A 20,214-nucleotide genomic window follows, 5' to 3' on the forward strand; every position below is an offset into this window, starting at 1 on the left:
CAGTCTCCCCTCTGGCAGGTTCAAGCCATTCCCCTTGTCCTGTCCCTACAGGCCCTTGTCAAAAGCCCTTCTCCAGGTTTCTTGTGCCTTTAGGCACTGGCTTCTCTCCAGGGTCACGCTCAGTGTTTCTAAAGCAACCAGGAGGAACATGTTCAAATACCCAAAGTCACTACATCTCTTGAGGGCAGGGCAGGGCCAGCCCCACTGCCCCAACAGGTCCCTTAACAGCATTAGAAATGTCAGTTTATGCTGCCCCTGGGGCCAGATGCAATTCTGTGAACCCTTATAGGGAGAGATGCAGAAGCATTTAAGGGGAGCTCAGAAAAGAATTGCTTCTCAGCTAGGATATGGCTCCTTCTTCCCAAAACCTTCAGACTTAAGGGAAGTAGTAAGTTTTTACGAGGCCAGTCCCCAAGCCTGCTGTATTTTAATGAAGGTACATAGATTTGCTACCACATCTGGGTACTTGTTCACTTGGGTTTTAGACAACAAGCTAAGTTTGAATAGAAAAATCACAAACACACTCCCCCAATCAAATCAGATCTGAAACGTCTCCTCTGCAAGGCTCAAGTCTTTGGCTGCAGATGAGATAAAACTCATGTGACTGCAGACAGAGGGCACCTAAGAGAGAGTCGAGCTCTGACTTCTCACGGCGCTGGCAGGGCTCTTTGGCGCCAGCAACGTCAACTGGAGGGCACAGAGTGACCTGAAAGTAGGACAGGAGCTGCGGAGAGGCGGGAGGAGAAGCAGCAAGTCTTGAGTGAAGGGAAAACAGCAAGATCAGAGTTAAGAATTAACTGATTTTCAGCTCTGGAAGGACTGAATCAGACCGGACGGGGCCCTACAGGCACCTCTTCCCCTTCCTCCCCTCCATTGCTCTGCTCTTCTTGTGGAGGAGCAGCCAAGATCTCTTTGGGTCTGGGAAGCGGATGCCCCCATCTACCAAAACCACAACTAAACCCCTTCCTGAGCACCCAAAAGTGATGGCAAAAACCTCAGTGGTCTCCCTCCACTCCTTGGGGATCACATCCACCCATGAGGAAAACAGCTCCAGCCAGCGGGCACCAACCCCTTCCTTGGATGGGGATGGATCAGGCATCTCTCTGCACATCCACCCTCCCCAAGACACTGCTCCTGTGAGCTACCAGCCGTCTTCTGGCAGCCACAGCCTTGGAGAGGCCATTTTACACTGATTCCTGCACCACTGGGCAATGGTATTGCTGCTCCTGGGCAACAACAGGGCACCCCCAGCCACCAGCCAGCTCTGAGAGCAGCAGGTCGCTCGAGTCAGAGGAGGAGACAACTTCTGAACCTCCCGATGCCGCCTCTGAACTGCACAGATGGCTTAGTCATCCTGGATCAGAGGCTGGCGACGCGCATACGTCTGTTGGGGTTTTTTCCAACACCAAGTTCAAAATACGAGTCCTCTTTCCTACTTTCCCCCTTTTGGAGGAAGGATTTTACAAGCCAGAAGCCAAGAGACAGGTTTGTTTTTGCTCGCGTTTTGTCACTTTGCTGCTTGAGACAGTCACATCGAAATGCAAGGGGGAAAAAAACAACCTGCAAGAGCTAGAAACAGATTATGCTTTTGGCATTTCGCTTCCTATTCATCAACAACTAACCAGAAGCTGTTTTAATTTCTGTTGCTTCAACACATGCTCTGGTCCCAAAACAATCCCAAATTCTGGCAGCACCTAAGAAAGACACTTCTTAGAAAGCAATGTTACCATCAGAAATGCCTTTTCCAGAAAGAGAAGTCACTAATTAAACCTGGGTAAGGTCTGGCTCTCTGAGGTCAGGAGATTCAGCAACTTCTTGTGTCCTGCAGAAGAGACAGAGCACGTGCTGTAGCAGAGCAGATAGACACTTGCCTCCTGGATCCTTGGCTTGCTGCGAAAGAGGAGCCTCAGCATCTCCAAAGCTTTAGGCTGCTATTCTCCCATACTTTGCAAGCTGGCTTCTGGACTTAGAGCACTGTGCAGCACCCAGAGCAGCATGAGAACCCTGGGTGTAGTAGTTACGTCACTGGGATGTATTTTGGGAGTATTTTGCTGAAAGGAAACTGTGGTTTCGTATGGGGAAATTGCATTGTGTGGCGATGGCTGCACAATACCAGCAGCCAAATGAAAACACTGGTGCTTTACGGGTGCTTAGGCATGGCTCTTTCCATCAGCAAATCTCAGCAGGCTTTTCAAGAGGATCAGTATAGTCCCCTGTGTCACAGACAGGAAAACAGGCATAGAAAGTACAATTTCAGTCACTACACGAGGCAGCAACAACTTAAAGAGTCCCTGTAGCTTTTCTTCCCCAAAGTTACACTGCCCCTGCTCTGAGCAGCACAAACGCTCTCCCTGTAGGATCAGCCAAATCGCAGGTCCCCAGAGAAGAAGGCCAGGAAGAGGCAGCTTCTGCATCCTCCCCTGGTTTGTCCCTGCCCCATGTCTGAGTTGACACTTGGTCATTGCTGTTCGGTGGTGCAAGGCCCCATGTGAGGTTTGCACACTGACGTCTTATGGGAGGGTTGCACAATCCTGCCTGCTTGCTCTGGGGTCCCGCTCTGCACCCTGCTCTTACACATCAAGGGATGACTTACTAGGGCTGAAGCAGGAAGGAGATGGGAAGTGGCTGAGTCAGGCAGTGGAGAAGGAAGGAAGGCTTCATCCCTACGGTTCTGAACCAGTCCTCTCCCAGTTTCTGTTTGCAAGGAGAAGAGTGAGCCATGTGCTTACTCCCAGTTCCCGTCAAGAGGCCACCTGCATTTCATCTATGCAAAACAGATGCCCTAGATGGTTTCAGAAGTTACCCAGTGTTTCACCAGTGTCCCTGCAAGCTCCTTTGCTGTTTTACAGAATCCCTTCAGCTGTCCCTACTCTGCACCTTAAAAATGTCACAGCCCCTCTGCTAAACCTAGAGACCACAAACCAGTCTGGGTCAGAGGCAGAAGCCATCAGCTCTTTGCTTCAGGTACTGTTAACAGCCATGGAGGGAAAGGATGCTGCAGAAGTGCAAACCTTCATTGCCTTGCTGCCTCTGCTCCCAAGAGAAGGGACTGGAACCAAACAAGCAGGTAACAATCCCAATATTAGATGATAAACCTAAAGCAAGAAGCATAAACCAAAGGAAGCTGCGGTGCACGCAGCTGCACACCAGTAGGCAGGTTGTGGGTCTAAGGGCAAGCAACACGTGGGCCTTCCTTCGTCACTCCTGCAGTGACCTTACACACCCTGCCTGAGTTTGATGCCTTTAGGGCAGAATTAAGTCATTTCTAGGTCTTAGTCTGTATTTTTGAGAAGCAAAAAGTTGGTGATAGAAGTGGTTTTGCCAATCCTGTTCTCATACCCATGGATCCTGGGAGCAGTGAGATGATGGGCCGCACTGTGCCAGACGCTGGCACTGAAGTGCCAAGTCTCAGCTGTAAACTCTGCGTGAACCTGCTGTCATTGGCACATGGAAAGACAATCCCAAATCCAGTGGTGCCAGATACAAAAGGTTTCAAGATGCTGTAATCCAATTCTGTGTTAGCAGAAAAGACTGCAGGACTAAGCTCCAGCAAGTCCCAACATCGACTCCATAAAGCAGGACACTTCCTAGCTTTATACATATAAATCAGAGCAACCAGGCTTTTGCTTCCTGCTAGGATCCAGTTACACCCCACTGAGCACTGGGAACAGCATCGGGGAGGGAAGGATCAGGGTTTCATAAACAGGAAGGTGATGGTGTGAAGAGCTGCAGCCTGAAGGGAGGCAGCTGCTGTCACACCAATGCGCTCCCGCAGCAGGAGCGGTGCCCCCATTCTGGACCAAAGAGATGTCTCAGCAGAGGTTTAAGCTGCTGAGGAAGCACTAGATGAACAAGACCTTGCAGACCCCTCCAGCACAGGTTGCTCTTGGTGCTGGGCTCAGGGAGCTTCACACTCCTGAACTCTGCATCAAGTTATTTTATGCAACCTACTCCAGAGCAACAACCTCCCTGCAGGGCAGAAACTCCTGCTCTGGACGAAGATGGAAATACACAGGAAGCAAGAGATGATGCTGCTTTGCAGAGGAAACGAGTGTGATGTTTGCTGTTGTCAAGAGCAGAGGCAAAGGCTCTGTCTGGAGCTTCTTTTTAGAGTGACAGTTCCCAAAAAGGGGAACAAACAAAGCAAAGAAACCTCCCCAGCCACTGCCTCCCTCCTGCAGAGGCCTTATTTGGGTAATGCTGACAGTTGGTCCCATTTGCAACCAAAGAATTGGCCAGAACTTTTCCCTGCACTTTGGTGGATCACCTTCAGTGCTCTTAGGAGCCCCCAGACTTGGCTCCAGCCTCAGAAATCCCATGGGACACTTGTCCCTGAGCAGCACTGCCCTTCCCAGAGCAGAGAGACTGCACAGCCTTGCGAAGTGAAGGGCTTCAGCTTGTGGTACCTGCACCCGAACAGACGCCACCAGCCAGCACAAGGACAGGCTGGACCTGTTTAGAGAGCCAGGATGGAGAGAAGGGAGCTGGGGTTGAGGCAGAGCCATTTTGACATGAGAGGAAGTGGTACCCACAGCAACAAGATGGTCACATCAGCAGCTGCAGATTGGAACTCACTTTGTTCCAGGAGGGTGAAGCAGAGATGCCACCTACCCGCAGGAGCTCAGAAACGTCACCTTGGACCTGTGCTATGTGCACATCCTGCACCATGTCAGCCCAACACTGCTCCTGGGGCTCTGCTGGGAGGGGAGAGCAAGAGCTGGGTCAGAATAAGCAGTGCTGCTCCTCTGTGTTCAGGAAAGGAGCTGTTTCCTGGCCTGCTGCTCGCTACAGCTTAGAAGAGAAGTTGAACAGAGAAGTCCAGCCAAGCAGAACATTTTGTGACATTGACATTGCACCACTTCATTCAATTGGTGAAGTTAAAAACTCCAAACACCTGGGAGAATTCAAGTTTCACTCCAGCTAATCCAGTCGACACCACAGTAACAAAGTTGTATTCAAAGATGAAACACCAAAGCCATCTCTCTCATGCTTACACACAGCACACATGATTAAAGAAAACAGTAATAATCTGAAACCTTAAACAGATTTAAAAACCTTTTTGCCCAAGAGCAGACTCTGTCCCGTTCTCCTGCACATGTTCCAACAGGTTCAAGCCCAGCCCATGCTCCCTGGGCCATACAGCTCCTGTTGCTCCACTGCTGCCCTCCCTTCCAGGTATGAAACCTCCCAAACATCACTGATCCAGCATCACTGCAGGGCTGCCTGCTCAAAGTGAAGGGCTGACCACCCTTTTAGTGCATTCTGTCAGACAGGGTTACTTCTACTTAGTACCTGCATGCCTGCACCTGCAAAAGGTCGAGGAGAGAACACGCAAGACCTCTCACTTGAGCTCTTCAGCCACTTCCAACCACACTCGGAGCAGGAAAAGCTGCAGAAGAATTCAGTCCTGGGGGGGTGTTACAAAATCAGGTGGCAGATAGAGGGAAGAGGTGAGCCTGTGCCCCTACAAGACATCAGAGAATCGGCAACAGCTTTTGCAGGAGGGAAGAACAGGACAGCACAAATGTGGGGTCACAGACAAAGCTTAAAAGAAGAGGGAGATTCTTAGAGCAATCCAAGAGGATGTGCAAGGAAAGAGGCGGCTTCATTAGTCCTTTAAACTAAACTGAGCTGAATAAGGGCATTTGCTGTTTGACAGACAAAAGCCTGGGGAGGCAGCCAGGGCCCTCTGCAGGGTGGCTTTGAAGATGGAAGTCTTGGATAAAGTCACTTCTACAAACACAGTGAAGGAGCACCGGAGACTCCAGCAACTGGAACTTCCCAATAAGTGGATAAGGATGGGGGCGGATTCCTGGCAGGAGCTTTGCTGCTTGTGGTTTGCAGGAAGGGATTACCGAGAAGGAACAGTGCTGTGGTAGGAAGAGGCACGTTTCACCCTGCACCATCTCCAAGGGCTGTTTTATTGGTCTCCTGAAAAACAAAACAAACCCAAACCGAGGGAGGGAGCAGAAACCCAGGTCACAGTCAGAGCTCTGCACAGTGAGGGCGTTGGGAACACTGGTGTCTAGAAATCCTGTTCATCTCTACCTTCATGCACATACAGGGCAAGGCAGCTGGGAGAAGTGAATGACCAGCTCCATCCTGGCATGGAAAACACCAGGAACCTTCCCCCATATGGCTTAAAACAAAAGCCCTAGACTGGGAGCATCCCAGAGGCACCCTGCCATGTTCCTCAGGGCAATTCCTCACTGAGGCAGCCAAATGCTCAGTGTCAAATTAATTTGGTGACCCTTGGGAAGGAGTTTGCTGCCACTCTGAGCAGTGATCTCGGCTCTCTGCAATGGGGGTTACATGCAAATCCCTAAAAAGGGAAAACTCAGCCCAGGACGGTGCAGTTTTACCCTGTTTGGTGTTCAGATGGAGCAGTTCCACCCTTTTCTGCTTTTCCTGGGCCCCTTTTCTCACCAGCAAGTTCACTTCTCTTGTGTGTCAAAGGGGGACACATATCATCTCCCACAGAGGTGGACTCAGGGAGGGAACACTGCAAAATCCTGGTGGCCACAAATCCTGGAATTTCAGCAACAGAACACTGAGGGACCTCCCGGCAGGGTGCGGTGGGACAGCAGTGATGCTGGGTGCAGCCATGGCATGGGCTGTGTCACCCCAAAGAGGACGAGAGCCCAGGGCACCCTGCCAGGCTGCCTGCCAGCCACTGCTCCCCCCGAGCACACTCCAGCAGGTGGCACTCAGAGCATCTTTAATATCCAAAACGTCGTTTCTGTTCTGAAACTGGAGTGGAAGAGCCAAAAGGACCCGTTTCATAAATAGCCTCTATCTCATAAACGCCCCTGGGGGAAGATTCAGCAGCTCTAAACCAGGGATGAAGGGATGAAATGTTTCCTAAAGCAAAGCCTGAGGCTGAAGAAGGCAGAAGGTGGGCTCACGCAGCACAGCTCCCCTGGCAAGGCAAGTCCTTCTGCTTCACAACACTCTTTTTGAGCTGCACAGTAACCAACTCATTTCATCAGGAGCACCAAAATACCCGCTTTATGCCAGAGGGCTCAGGTCCCTTTTGGGATGAAGAAAGCTGAGGGGCTCAGGCACAGGCCCCCCCTGGTCTCTTCCCTGCTCCTGGCTCTCTCCAGGGGTAATTTGGCACCAGATCCTCAAAGTTTCTTTTAAACAATCCCATTAAATTAAAGCTCTCCACCCTTTTCAGGCACTACAGGCCACGGCTGGCCAGGATCAGCTGACAATGAGCAGTTTGGACTCAAAATACAAGCTCAGGCAAAAGATGCTCCCAAACCCCACTGAGACTTTCCAATAGCTCTCAGGTGCCTCTGCAGCCTGCCATGGAGGACTTTGCACCCAGTGAACTGAGATGCCAGAGAGGAAAACTCCTTTAAGTGCCAGGAGATAAGGAACTACTGACTTATGCAGCTTTTACAGGATAAATTCCCTATTTAGAAAGTGCAAAGGATAGTGCCTCCCCCTCCCACAGCCCCACACGCATTTCCCAGCAAGGAGGAAAGGTTCATGCTCAGCAAATGCTGATCAACTCATGCTTTGATGGTGGTAAAACCAGGAGACCCCATCCCAGGCTTTTCTAAGTGAAGAATGTTACTGTTTGGAGCCAGCATTAAAGCACTGTCCTTCCTCTGCGCATGATGCAGTTTTGCCACTTCCAGTATAGAAGATAAAACCTCTTAACTGAATCATAAAATACAATGCTGGTTTCACAACAAGAACTTGTTTGTGGCCCCTGAAGTCATCATGGGATGTGGAAACTATTCTCTATTGCAGGCATGACCTCCTCCCACAGCACACATGCTGGTGGTTTTCCTATTGCAAGACACATGAAAAGTGGTCTCAGGCCTTTGGTAAAGCCTTTACTTGGTACCTACCAGGCTTTGGTATGTGCATGCTGGGAGAACCCAGCTCTCCCAATCCTCTGGGAAGGACATAAGTGTGAGATACATGGAAAGAAAAGTGATCATCACATTTTTATGGTGGCTCAGTGTTAAGAGGGAAAAAGCCTACCTCCAAACCACACCCTGAGCCGTGTGTTACCAGCACCCCAGTGACAATGTACAGGATGAGTGCCTTCATTAATGCTTGGAAAAAGCCCCTCTGCAGCTCAGCTCTGACATGGGCACATCCCCTGTGTGTCAGGGATGGGACTGTACTGGGAAGATCACTATCCATCCCCTTCCCAAACATCACGGTACGGGAATCACAATCACCTTGAGCACTGGGAATGCCACGTTTTGTCCTGTCCCCCTAAGATACAATAAACACTGTTTTAAGGAGCTTTTTACCCCTTGCTCTGTCCAGTGGAGACCCCGGTGCTGGTGCACAAAAGAAGTGACCCTGAAGGCCACCGCTGCCCCCAGCCCCGGTGACGGTGCAGAGCCGTCGCCTCCCCCCTCTGTAAGCAGACACAGCATATTCCTGCTCTATACCCACGCCAGCCCAAGCCATCCAGTTAAATACACCTCTCTGATGGCGAGGAAATCAATACACCACAGCTCATGGTGCTTCCAGGAGCACAGAAAGACTGTGTTCACAGTCCGCTCGGTATTCCCAGAGCCACACCGGCAGCAACGCCAAGACTGAGGTTTCAAGTACAAATGAGGGATAAATTCCCTCATTTTCCATAACCAAAGGGGTGACATTTCCCAGCTGCGCTCTCCAGGACTGGTAAGGGAAGGACCTGGATTTCACACTGCAGTTGGGAAACCCTTTCTGCCTCAGAGCATGTTTCAATGAGATCAGCTCCTGGGAGGCAATGCCTCTGTCTCCCTGCTGCAGAGGCAGCCCCAAGCACACAGCCAGTGGCTTTTCCTAAGGACAAAGAAGTGCTCCGGGCAAGGCAGGAGGACTTAAAGGATAGCTGGGACTATCCTCCTGGGACAGATCCCAGCCCAGTGGCAGCTCCTGGCAGGCAGCACAGTGCAACCAGGGGGGGAAAAGTTACTGCAGCTTCACCTGAAGCTCCGGAAGGAATTTACTGCTCCTACTAAAACCAGGCTTTGGCTTCCAGCTAAAGCTGAGACTTGTAAAGCTTGTACAGTCTCCAGAGAGACTGCCTGTGTGTGCAGAGAGAGTCCCAGAACAGCATCTCAGCCAGGTATGGAGCCAGTGACCCCCCAGTGACCCCAGACATAGGGATGCACAGTCTAGAGACTGAAGCCCACTCTGACCCCTTCAAAAACCAAATGTGAGCAAGTTCTTAAGTTTGAGCTCTTTGGGGTCCTCTTCGGCGCCAGCCCTCTCCTCCTGTCCCTGGCACAGAGGAAGCTGCCTTTACCCCATCCCCAGCAAGCGGGTCTCCATCCACCTTTCAGCCAGAGAGAAACCTTGCTTCCTCCTGGGTCCACAAAGAACTTGGCTCCAGCAATCCCACGCCCTGTGCCTCCCCAGCACAGGCAGCCGGGGGAAGCCTGGACAAGGCTGGCAGGAGGATCCCTCGCTTTCCTGCAGGCTCAGGAGCTCCTTTAACTCTGACTGGAGATGGATGACACAGGTTTCCTCCAGTACAGCACACAGTAAAAGGCTTATTTTTCTTTTCTTCAATAGCAGAGGCTTTCTGGAGACAGAGGCAATTTCTATGAACCCATGAGGGGGATGGATATGGAAGAGAAGAGTCCGGGGCGTTTTTGATGGGTCGGCGCTCCATGCATGAGGGCTGTTGGAGCAGCAGCTCTGCAGACTGCTGCATTCCTCGTGTGTAGTCCTGTAAACTGACCCCTCTTCAATTATTCATTACAGTCTGCAGCTCATCAGAGCCTCTGCTCCTCAAACAGGCATTTATTTGTTATTGTTTGAAGAGCTCAGCAGCTTGCTGTTAACCAGAGCCCGGCCTTGCCAAGGACGAGGAGCACACGCTCTGGCAGGAAGGAGCCAGGCAGCTGTCAGGCTTTACTTCAAAAACAAACCCACTTCATTACTTCAACTGACAAGACAGAGCAGCCAGTTCAAACTAAGAGCTGTACCACTGCCAGGCTGAAAAAGCTGAACATTAAGAGGGGCAATAGCTGCAGCTCAGACCCTGCAGCGCGGAGGGGAAGGCAGATTTCCAGGCAGCACCACGCCATGCTCGAGATGGTTCTTCTCCCACCAGGATATCCCAGGTCCTGCACAGACCTGGGGGACCAAACTGGCCAGAGCACTCTTGGCTGGAAGCAACAGAAGAGGGGCAGTGGGCAGAGAGGGATTTGTTGAGGTACCTGTTTCTTCCCACATTCAGCAGCTTTCCAAGTTCTTGGAGAAAACAGCAGCAGCTGCGCAAACACGGTTCAAAGCAGAGAATTCCACTTGTTTGTTTTAAAGCCCTTCATGTTAAGAGGCTGTGATTAGAGTGGTGTCCAACACCGATGAGGATCACACCACTGGCCGTGTCTTCTGCCGTGCACTCAGCCTGCAGCTGGGTTCACCTCCTTAGTGATGCAGCTCCAGAGAAGACAGGAACCTGGCAGGGGATGGTCTGCCAGTCGGTGCAGCCTACAGCGAGACACACAGCGCAAGGTCTGTGTGAAGGAGAGAGATGCACTGTTGGAAAGCAGAGCTATGAGCAAGCCCTAATGCACTGTGCCACAACGGAGCAGCACAAAGTCTTCCTCTCTTACGTCCTGAAGAATTCCCAGTTCACGACTAGGGGTCAGAGCAGGATTCCTCACCAGCAGTGAAGTCCAGCCTCCAGGGAAGCTGCTCCAGACACATCCAGTTTGCAGGTGGGAGTGAAGAGCGGGGCTCTTCACAGGAGGAGTGCAGCAAAGCCAAGAATCAGCCTTGCTTCTAACAGCGGCCGACTGCTGTTCCACCACAGAGGACTGGCACAGAGCTATCGCAGGCACATGGCTACAACCCTGTCTCCTCCAACTCATCCCAAAGAATTACAATCCAGAGCTGTGACTGTAACTGTAGTTTGTCTTCACTTTACATTACAGGAGGGTGTTTCACCCAGACCACCACACACTGATATTAACAGTATTTCTCTAGCCAGAAATATCCATGTCCAGGGTTCCTGCCTGCAGCTTCCCTTGCTGAAGATACTACAGGGGAGGACCTTTCTGCAAGCTTTACCTGGTCAAGACACAAGAATAAATCAGAAGGAGCTATACAGGTCCTGCTGTGTATATGGGAAAGAGCCATATCTTCCCCTTCACTGCATTCCCACTACGGTTTCCTGCCTTGAGCAGGTGGGGCACCTCATGCCTGGTACGTGCAGCAGAGCAAAGCCTTGCTCCAGTCTCAAAGGTCTCTTTTATGGTGCAAGGCAGAGCTGGAAGAAGTTACTTATTCACCTCCCCAGTTTTCATTGCACACTATTATCAACCAAGAACAAGCTGATCAGCACTCCCAGCCTCAGCTACCTCCAGAGAGAGAGTGGGCACACTGAGCACTGCAAATCCCCTCCTCTGCTCTTCATTATGAACTGATTTCACTAATTGGGTGTTGTACTTCTATGCATAATTCCTCACACTTGGCACCTTCAGGGAGCACCAGCTCACTCCTCAGCCAAGCTGGCTGCAGAGCAAGCTGTAAAACCCAATTATGAGAGGTTTCAGTCTTTCCACTGAATTCAAGCCCTCTGTTGCTGAACAATGACCAATCTTCAGCCTACCTGACAATTAAAATCTAAAGAACATAGAGGAGAACAAGGTTCAGTACCTAGGGACCAACGCACAGCACTGCTGATTAGCCCCTGGGGCAGAGCAGCTTTGGAGAGCTCAGCAAGAGACCTGTTTTGTTCCTGACTTGCACAGAGATGCAGCTGAGGTTAAGCCAAGGCTGTCACAGGAGATGCTTCTCTCGGCATCATCCCAGGCTGTGTCAAAGGAAGTAGAACAGGAGGAAAGCAGACCCTGAGCTCTCTGTAATGCAGAGGATGCCAGGGCAGCAGTCCTGCTCCTCTACCACCAATACAAACATGAAAGACCAGCTCTTCTGTTGAGCAGCCCACAGATGTTGCACCGAAACCTTGCACCACCTCTGCTGCTGCTATCCTAAAGCCAACATCAAATTTAAACGGGGTCAAACACCACCAGCAAAGAGATAAACACCCCAACAAGCCATCCTTTACCAATCTTTGCCAAAGGTCCTGCTCAATGCAGCACTGGAATAGCAATCTGGTTTTAGGGATGTGGCCAGGATTGCCTGACAAATTGAAAGCATTTACAGTAGGGACACACTGGGAACATCCAGATGAGCAAGGATTCAGGCATGAGCAATCTAGGGTTGTGCTCGCTGACAGGAGAGGGTTTGGTCTGGAATTCCTTATGGCCACAGAGCTGGAATGCTGTTGGGATGGCCCTGACTGCAGACCCAGTCCTGTGAGCATGCAACCTGTAGGATCTTGCAGACATTTCCAAGATACTCAGATAAACAGGCTGAGGTACAGCACCTACAGGGACTTGTGTTCCACAATTGCTCTTGAAAGGTGGGAATCCACAAGAAGCTGTGAAATGCACCAGCTGTCCTCAGAGGAGCTACAAAAGCAGCTATAAAGTACCAGATCACAGCCAGCCTGGCCCAAAACATCCCCTCCTACCTCTGCAGTGCCCATTTCATGCCCAAAGACCCCAGTGTGCAATGACAGTAGGTGAGATGATGATGAAGGCATTAGACTGCAGCAGTCGCACACTACCAGCTGCGAAGCTCTCAACTCTTTTGAGGAACTCTTGGATTTCCTCCTTTGCAAACTGTCTTCGGTTATTGCCCAGGCAAATAATGTTTGTTCTTGTGGCAGCATCCTCCTTACAGGGACAGGGACAGCACTTCTGTGTGGGTGTTCAGTAATCGCCACTGTCGCTGCTTCAGGCTATTTTTAGAAGAGATCACGGAATTAGCTGCAAAAGGACAGCAAGTACAATCCTAGAATAAAGGTGCCTCTTCTTCCAGCTCTTCACACACAACTAGAGGAGAAGGTATGGGAGAGATCCTGAGCAACCTTCAACTTGAGAACAGCCAAGCTCGGATGTTTAGTGCCCTATATTTGTCCTTCCTTAGTCCTTGTAGGCAGAGCCAGCGCCAGAAGCTGCTGCTGACGTCTACCCGCAAAGCGAACAGAAAAAGACAGAGATCTCCAGTGTGCTGTTTGCTTCCCCCATCTGCAGCGTCACAGCTGGTTCACAGAACCAGAGTTTGCCCTCAAGTTGAAGGTATGTGTTTGTAGGAAGGATTTCATTTGTCTGTGCTGGTAGCAAACGTACCTTGTACAAACTTGGAAACATGACCGAGGTTATTTCAGGAGCGTGGAGAGAGCTTCGTGTGTTCAGACGTTACCGAAAATGGGATTGTCAGACACTGCTTGCAGGCATTTTGGCCACGGTGCCTTGGAAAAGTTCAAAGCTGGACACCTGCAGGCTGGGGGATGCTGGACAGCTTGCTGCTGCTCTGCTCCAGCTCCCCAGCTGCACTGAGGACTTCACATCCGTGCCCCACTAAGGGATGGACATGGAACAGCAAAAAGAAGCCCAAGTGCTTTTTGGTGTCTATCGCCTGATCTTTCCATGGGGCTGCATCTCCAGATGGAATCAGCCAGGGTTTTCCCAGAGATGTCTTTCAAAGGAAAAAAACTGCAAGTATTTTTAAAGCAACATCCTTCAGTGGCTTTTATGGGAGGGCAGTTTAGCCAAGTGTTTGAAGATGAAAGAGGCAAAGTCTCAAGTCTTAGAAACCCAGCTGGAATCCAACCAGAAGAGACAGATACGTTTTTTTCCCTTGCCAGAGCTACACGCACAGTGAAGAACCATAAAACCACTCATCTCATGGGAGGGAAGAGCAGAGTCCCAGTGACCTGAGCTCAGCTAACCCCTGTCAGATTTCTTTGCAAGTCACTGGAAAAGCACTAGTCCAGCAACTGGGACATGAATGTAGGCCAGGCAGGTGAGGTGCAATGGCAGTGCTGGAAGTCCCAACACAAGTTTCTGGAAAAAAACTGTCTGAAAAGTAGACAATTGTTTTTTAGGTTTGAATGTTACTAAAAATATAACTAGAAAACCAACACAATAAGTCCCATGGCCTTTAGCATAGATGGCGATTCAGAGAGAGAAACTGCTCCAGGGCACTCACTGAGGGAAAGGCAGAACCCATGCTTGGTGTCCCACGCTGAACCAAGCACATGGTGTCATTCTTGATGGTTAGAGCATGTACATACCAGAAAAGGAGATCCTGAAAGGCTTCTGATTTCAAGGTACTGCAGTGGCTCTTCTGCCCTGCACAGCATCTTGCAGGACAGAGAGGTATGGGCACAATTAGGAAATACCCACGCCAGTAACATTGTGTCCCTGCCTCATACTTGGGAGAAAGCTCCCACCAGAGAAATTAAGTCCTTCAACATCAGGCTGTTCATGTGTGGAGCAGGAAGAGCTTCAGGTGTCTGAAGAAGGTCTAGCAGATTAAGACCCTTGCCCAAAACATGGAAGACAGCAGCTCAATTCCCTCTACCATTCCCAGCTGATGTTAATGATGGGATGCAGAGGGCAACTTGACAGAAGCAGAGCTTCTCCCAGCCCCACCAAAGCAAGAGAATAAACAGACACAAGGCGCTCAGCAAGGGCAGCTGTGCCAAAACCATCAAATACTCTTGTATTTCTCATCCATCTGGCAAGATCACAGAGAAAGGTGTAAACACCACACTGAAACACCCCAGGGATTCTCACTTCTAGCCCTCTGTTACAGCCTCCAGTTCATCTCCTGTGTGCTGGGCTGAGGTAGCCCTTTGGGAAACTTTCCAGGTATTGGGATGACCAAAGGGAGAGAAAGGAAAAGGGTTTATCTTTTCTCTTCCCCTACTCCAGTCCCTTACTCTCCCACATGCACTCATCCAGATTACAAAGCAGCAGTTTACAGGATTTAAAAATAGCTGTCCCAACCCATTCCCCAAGTCAGCTCACACCCCCCACGCAGCTCAGATGACTTGAAAACATAACCCCAAGAGCATTTTTACCTTGGATGGAATATTTCCACCTTCTTCTGGAGCAGCCTGCCCATTCTGCAAAAGAAGAGAACCTGCCATTAGCACACGCCAGGCATGGGACTGCTCCTTACACCCCCCCTTAGAGGCTGCTGGCTTTGAGAGCCCTTCAGGCAGGACAAGGAGCGTGAGGATGCCACTTTCAGACGTGGGACAACTTGAACATTCCCCATACACCAAGGAGACACAGTCTGCCAAGGAAAAACCCCACAATTATTATGTTCCCATTCCCCCAAAATGAGATTAGGGCTGCTTATATACCAACCATTACTGGTGGGGCGACCAGCACTCCTGCACTCCTCAGGTGTGGGTTCCTGGGGAGTGGGTGCAGGAATCCCACCCTAAGCAGCACATGCTGCAGAAACTGCCCTACAGACATAGCCCATCCATTGTAGCATCCCACCCTCCTGCATCCACGCTGGAGCTACCCCCTCTGCTCCTTCTCTGGAATTACTGGAAGAATACAATGGGGAGCTGAGGTGAAGATGGAAAAGCAGTGCTAGAGTGCAGTTAACACTGTGCCATGACGCTGGCGACAGCATGAACATTTAACAGTTCTTCAGTACCTTTACCACCCTGTCAGCATCCATTGTAGCATCCCACCCTCCTGCATCCACGCTGGAGCTACCCCCTCTGCTCCTTCTCTGGAATTACTGGAAGAATACAATGGGGAGCTGAGGTGAAGATGGAAAAGCAGTGCTAGAGTGCAGTTAACACTGTGCCATGACGCTGGCGACAGCATGAACATTTAACAGTTCTTCAGTACCTTTACCACCCTGTCAGCAGGAACACCTCTGGCCTCTAAATCCAGCTCCTGCTGCTGGAGCTCTGCACAAAGTCACCGCAGGTGACCTGAACTGCTCAGAGTAGCATCAGCCGGTCACACCGAGCACTGAACTGAAGACGTATCAGGTTCAGCTCAGCACCATGCCTGGAGGAACCAGCAGGAGCACAAGTGGGTGGGATTTACTGAGAGACACGCTCAGAGCAGGGTAAGCACGTACAAAAGAATTTTCTGCAGAGTCTGGAGAAAAACAAGGGCAAGAAGATTTTGCTTTGACATCGATTTGCGCTACAGACTCAGGCTCCAAAAATCACGGAATTCCTCTCTTTGAAAAAACAAGGCAAATTTATTCACTCCTCTTCAGATGTCATAGTCCAAGAGACGAGCTGCAATGCAACTGTATTTCAGCCTCAGATTCTTAGTGAAATGGCTGGGTTGGAGAGATTTTCAGGAGTCTAAGAGAAACCAAGCCAGCTCCTTCCCTGGAGAAGAAAGGGGACATCAACCTGACATCTGCCTTAACACTACCTTCTTCCCACTTTTAATACAAAGTGAACCTTGCAATTGTTGATCTAGAGAGAATTGCTGAGAAAACCTCCCTCTAATGCTGCACTTGCTTTCTACAACATTCCCTGGCTGCTTCCACGTTCACAGTCTTCTCCTGTTCTCCTTCCCATAGGAGGTCATCCCTGCTTGGCTGCGTGCTCGCAGCTAGAAGAGGTGTAATGCTAAAGAACTAAATTGTAGCACAAGTTTAGTTTTCAGATACTTCAAATCCACAGACAATACTCCAGAGTGTCCATCTACCTTCATGTTTAGGTCTCTCCACCCCCATCTCAGCCAAACCTGGCTGCCTGCAGCACCTCACAGGACTACCACAACGTGGAGTACCACCGACCTGATGGGGAGAACACAACCTGCCTCTTGGTTGTCTTCTCATGCTACAGCCTCTAATGCTGGCCCTGCAAAATACACCTTTCTATGGACCCACCCTGAGCTCCATAACTCACCATAGTACCAACTTAAACTCAGCTTAAGTTCCCAACTATTTTCAGCCAGTGACTGAAGAAAGCACTAGCACTACCACACAAGACAAGTTCTTCCAGAGGAACATTGCCCTGCTGTTTACATGGAGCTCTTGGTCCCATTAGGACAAAGAATAGCAAAGAAGTGAAGTCAGATTCTGTGTTTATGTAGAGCCTCCACAAAGGGTGGGCAGATTCTGTGCTCGAGATAACCAGACTTGGAAACATGCTCACGTTTACTGGCTTAGCTGCCACTGATCAACAATCCATCACTTGCTGCTAATCCAAACCATAGCTCGGGGAGGGCTGTTTATGTCTAAAACAGCTTAAGGAGTAGAATTTCAGTGTGGACAGAGGGAAGCAGTGCCTGGCTCATGGTCTGGAGAACAGATCTACAAGGCAGGTGTCAGGAGAGGGGCGAGTTGATGCATGGGGCAGCTCTTTTATTCCCCTGGGAAGACTAGCACATGGCAAGGGTCTGTCCAGCCCTTCAGCTTCAAGGATAAGCTAGGAGACACTGGGTGCCTCCTGCAGACCTCTTGAGTGCTGCATTTCATCAGCTCCTTGCCCTGAGGAACACTTGTCTTACATGCTGCTGTTGACAGAAATCCATCCTACCTGGGGATGGAAGGGATGTGGAAAGAAAGAGAACAGCATCCATGCCAAGGAGGTTTCTTGGGCATTTAAGTCCATGGCCTTAGAGGGGTGAAGCTCCGGATGAAACAGTCACTTTCTCAAGCTGACACAGGGCAGATGTATACAGAGAGAATCACAATATTTAGAGCCAAGTGTTTTCCTTCTACCCCAGAGCAAAACCAGTCCTTATTCCCTCATAGGGAATTCAAGAGCCATTTGTAAGTGTCCAGGATGGAAACACACCCACAGTTACAGACTCATCACCTCCTGAGATACAATACAGCCATTTACCGCGTTGTAAGCAGAGCTGAAAGAGTTTGTGGGTTTCTTGGTTTGACATTTGTCTCTTCAAAAAGCTTTATTTCTGCACTCCCCCTGCATACCACGCACAGCATGTTAGTGAGTGCATGTGTGTTTGCCTCTGTGCCAGATGCCCTCTTACAGCACATTGTTTTTGGGTTGGAAAGGAGCCTCCTGAACTCAGATCAACCCTGAAGCTCTCCCATAGGCAGCAATCAGGCAATGCCTGCTGCAGGAGGGAGGCACAGCTCCTTCCCTTGGGTGCCCAGGGCAGCAAGGAGCTGATGCAGATGGTGGTGGAGCAGGGCTTGGGCTACCAAGAAGGCAACGACACGAGCCTCACGAGGGGCCAGCAGCCTGTCCCTGCAGCCAGCCCTGCTCTGGGGCAAGCAGAAACAGGGATTACAGAGCTAATCTTAAGGGCACGTGGAGCAGCAGCCTGGTGGCGAGGGCACCTCTGGGCAAGTGACAGCTAAAACTGCCTGAGAGGTAATGCAAAAGCCCTTCTGCACACATGCTGCTCTAATAAGTTTTCTTAATAGCAGGCAGAGAAGTATCCTGGAAAACAAGTGCACTCACTTATGCAACTGCCAGCATGGCTGAACTTGGGAGATATCTATCTTAGGACATCTTGCATTTTAAATCCCTTTAATACCACATAATCCACAGCACAGGGAACAATTTACAGGACAGGCGAGTGCTGCTCTGATGTGAAACAGGGACGAGTGGCACCCCGGCAGGACCATGTGAGACTGTGCCCACTCCTGCTGCCATCGAGGGCTGTGCTCTATAGTTAGCACCACCAGCACAAGTCATCCTGGATTATCGACAGCTCTGTTTAGAAGAGCAGCCTGCTGCTATTTCTGGACCTCTAGGTTTTGACTAGTCACTTTTGAGATGCCCATATCCAACACAACAAGGGTACCAGATACTCAGGGACTCTCTTTCACCCAACTTTGATGAACCATGAAGCGTTCAAGCAGGATGGAATAGGAAAGAAACCCTTCACCCCAGAGCTTCGGGTAGTTTGACACAAGAACAAGGCATTTTGTTGTTCTTATTATTAAGCAGAATTTGTGGATCTTGCTGCACATCAGAGATTCTGCACAAATAAAGATCTCTGAAAGAACTCACACAGCACAAAAAGACCAAGGAGTCTACACACGAGGCGTATCAGAGACAACAGTTTCTCAGCTTCCTCCCCTATCTTTCGATCGTTGTTTTCTGCATTGTTCAGCTAAGATGCTTGAAGCAGATAGTTATTCATGAACAGCTCCAGCTCAATAAAGGGTAAGACACTTATACTGGCAAAAATAATTAGCTTGAAGTGGTTGGGTTTGGTGTAATCCCACGTCAGTTGTGTTGCTGGATGTTTGTGTAATAAGACAAGACTTTCAAAGAAAAGCATAGTCCCGATGACAGCATCCATCACTGTGGTGATGGAGCCATTCAGTCTCCATCGCCTGTACTCTGCCCCAGCCAGGTTTTTCTACTACATAAGCAATGTTCTGAGTAACACAAGCAGCAGAGAGAACAGGAGGAGAAAACCAAGGAAAAGTATTATGATGCTAGCTCAGTCCCCAGCACTGAGGGACTTGCCTCCTGCAAGGGATCCGTTCAGGCTCCCACTGCCACCTGCTCCCATGCGTTTCCCCAGCCCGGCTCCAGGCTGAGCTCTGGTGCGCTGGGACAAGGGGCACCAGTCATGACCCATCTCCAGCAGCAAACAGCCAACACTGCTGGAATGCAGTGGAAAAACACCAAATCCCATAATGACAGGACTGATGCCTCCATCCACCAGCATGGTGACAAGCACCTCTGCTCCATGACTCAGAAAACAAAGGTTGGAGGAAGCTGATTTCTAACCTGGATGGCAGCGATCCCAGGGCAATTTACGTAACCAGCGTTCCAGAAGTCTCCAGGGTTTCTCAGTGGTGCCACCTTGCCCAGGAGTGGTGAAAACTTAATCCTTAGGCCCCTACCTTGGGCCTCAAGGTGCAAAACTCCCCCCAGGCCCTAGTCCCTCTCTGCTGTTTGTAGATACGCTGCTGGATCTCACGGAACCCTCTAACTCCTGGCCCAGGTGATGGCAGCCAGAGTTAGGGATGAAGAACATCTGTATTAGTTTTCCTCACTGGAATCAAGCACATGTGTTTCCACACCTTAAGACAAAGGCAGGTAAACTGCCAGTGTCCCACTCATGATCCTGAGATGTGAAAAGACCGATCTGCAGAAACACCACCTGTGAGCAGCTCCCAAACCTGCCCTAGAGCCATGGCCAAGGTGAGGTGGGGGAAGCTCAGAAGCCAGGGGCAGGCCCTCCACTTTGAGTTTACAACCAACACACCAGTTTAATGCAATGGGGAAACCAGCCACGATCTTCGCAGCTGACTCGGGCTGTGAATGCTCCAGACCCCCCCTGGGCCGCTTCCGCTCAGGAGAGATCCCGTGATGCTGACACAGCGCCTGCCTGGCACCTGGGAGTCCTGGGATTAAGGAGTAACTGAAATCTCACCCACGGCATTCAC

General features: G+C 50.3%; 1 protein-coding gene across 2 annotated transcripts in view; it reads right to left on the minus strand.

Annotated features, from left to right (window-relative positions):
* The window catches only part of RPS6KA1 (ribosomal protein S6 kinase, 90kDa, polypeptide 1), a 30,978-nt gene extending 16,021 nt beyond the window's left edge, over positions 1–14,957 (minus strand). Inside the window, exon 1 of one of the 2 annotated variants that reach the window (XM_010016958.1) lies at positions 14,915–14,957. Coding sequence is in view for 1 of the 2 variants with exons in the window: in XM_010016957.1 (XP_010015259.1) it covers positions 1,872–1,913 (42 nt within the window). In the remaining variant the exon portion in view is untranslated. Of the gene's footprint in view, positions 1–1,871; positions 1,967–14,914 lie in introns of those variants that run through there. The other variant, XM_010016957.1, reaches the window with a different exon arrangement.
* Positions 14,958–20,214: the final 5,257 nt, after the last annotated feature.

Source organism: Nestor notabilis, unplaced genomic scaffold (assembly GCF_000696875.1).
Source record: "Nestor notabilis isolate BGI_N333 unplaced genomic scaffold, ASM69687v1 scaffold19386, whole genome shotgun sequence".
Classification (NCBI taxonomy): domain Eukaryota; kingdom Metazoa; phylum Chordata; class Aves; order Psittaciformes; family Psittacidae; genus Nestor; species Nestor notabilis.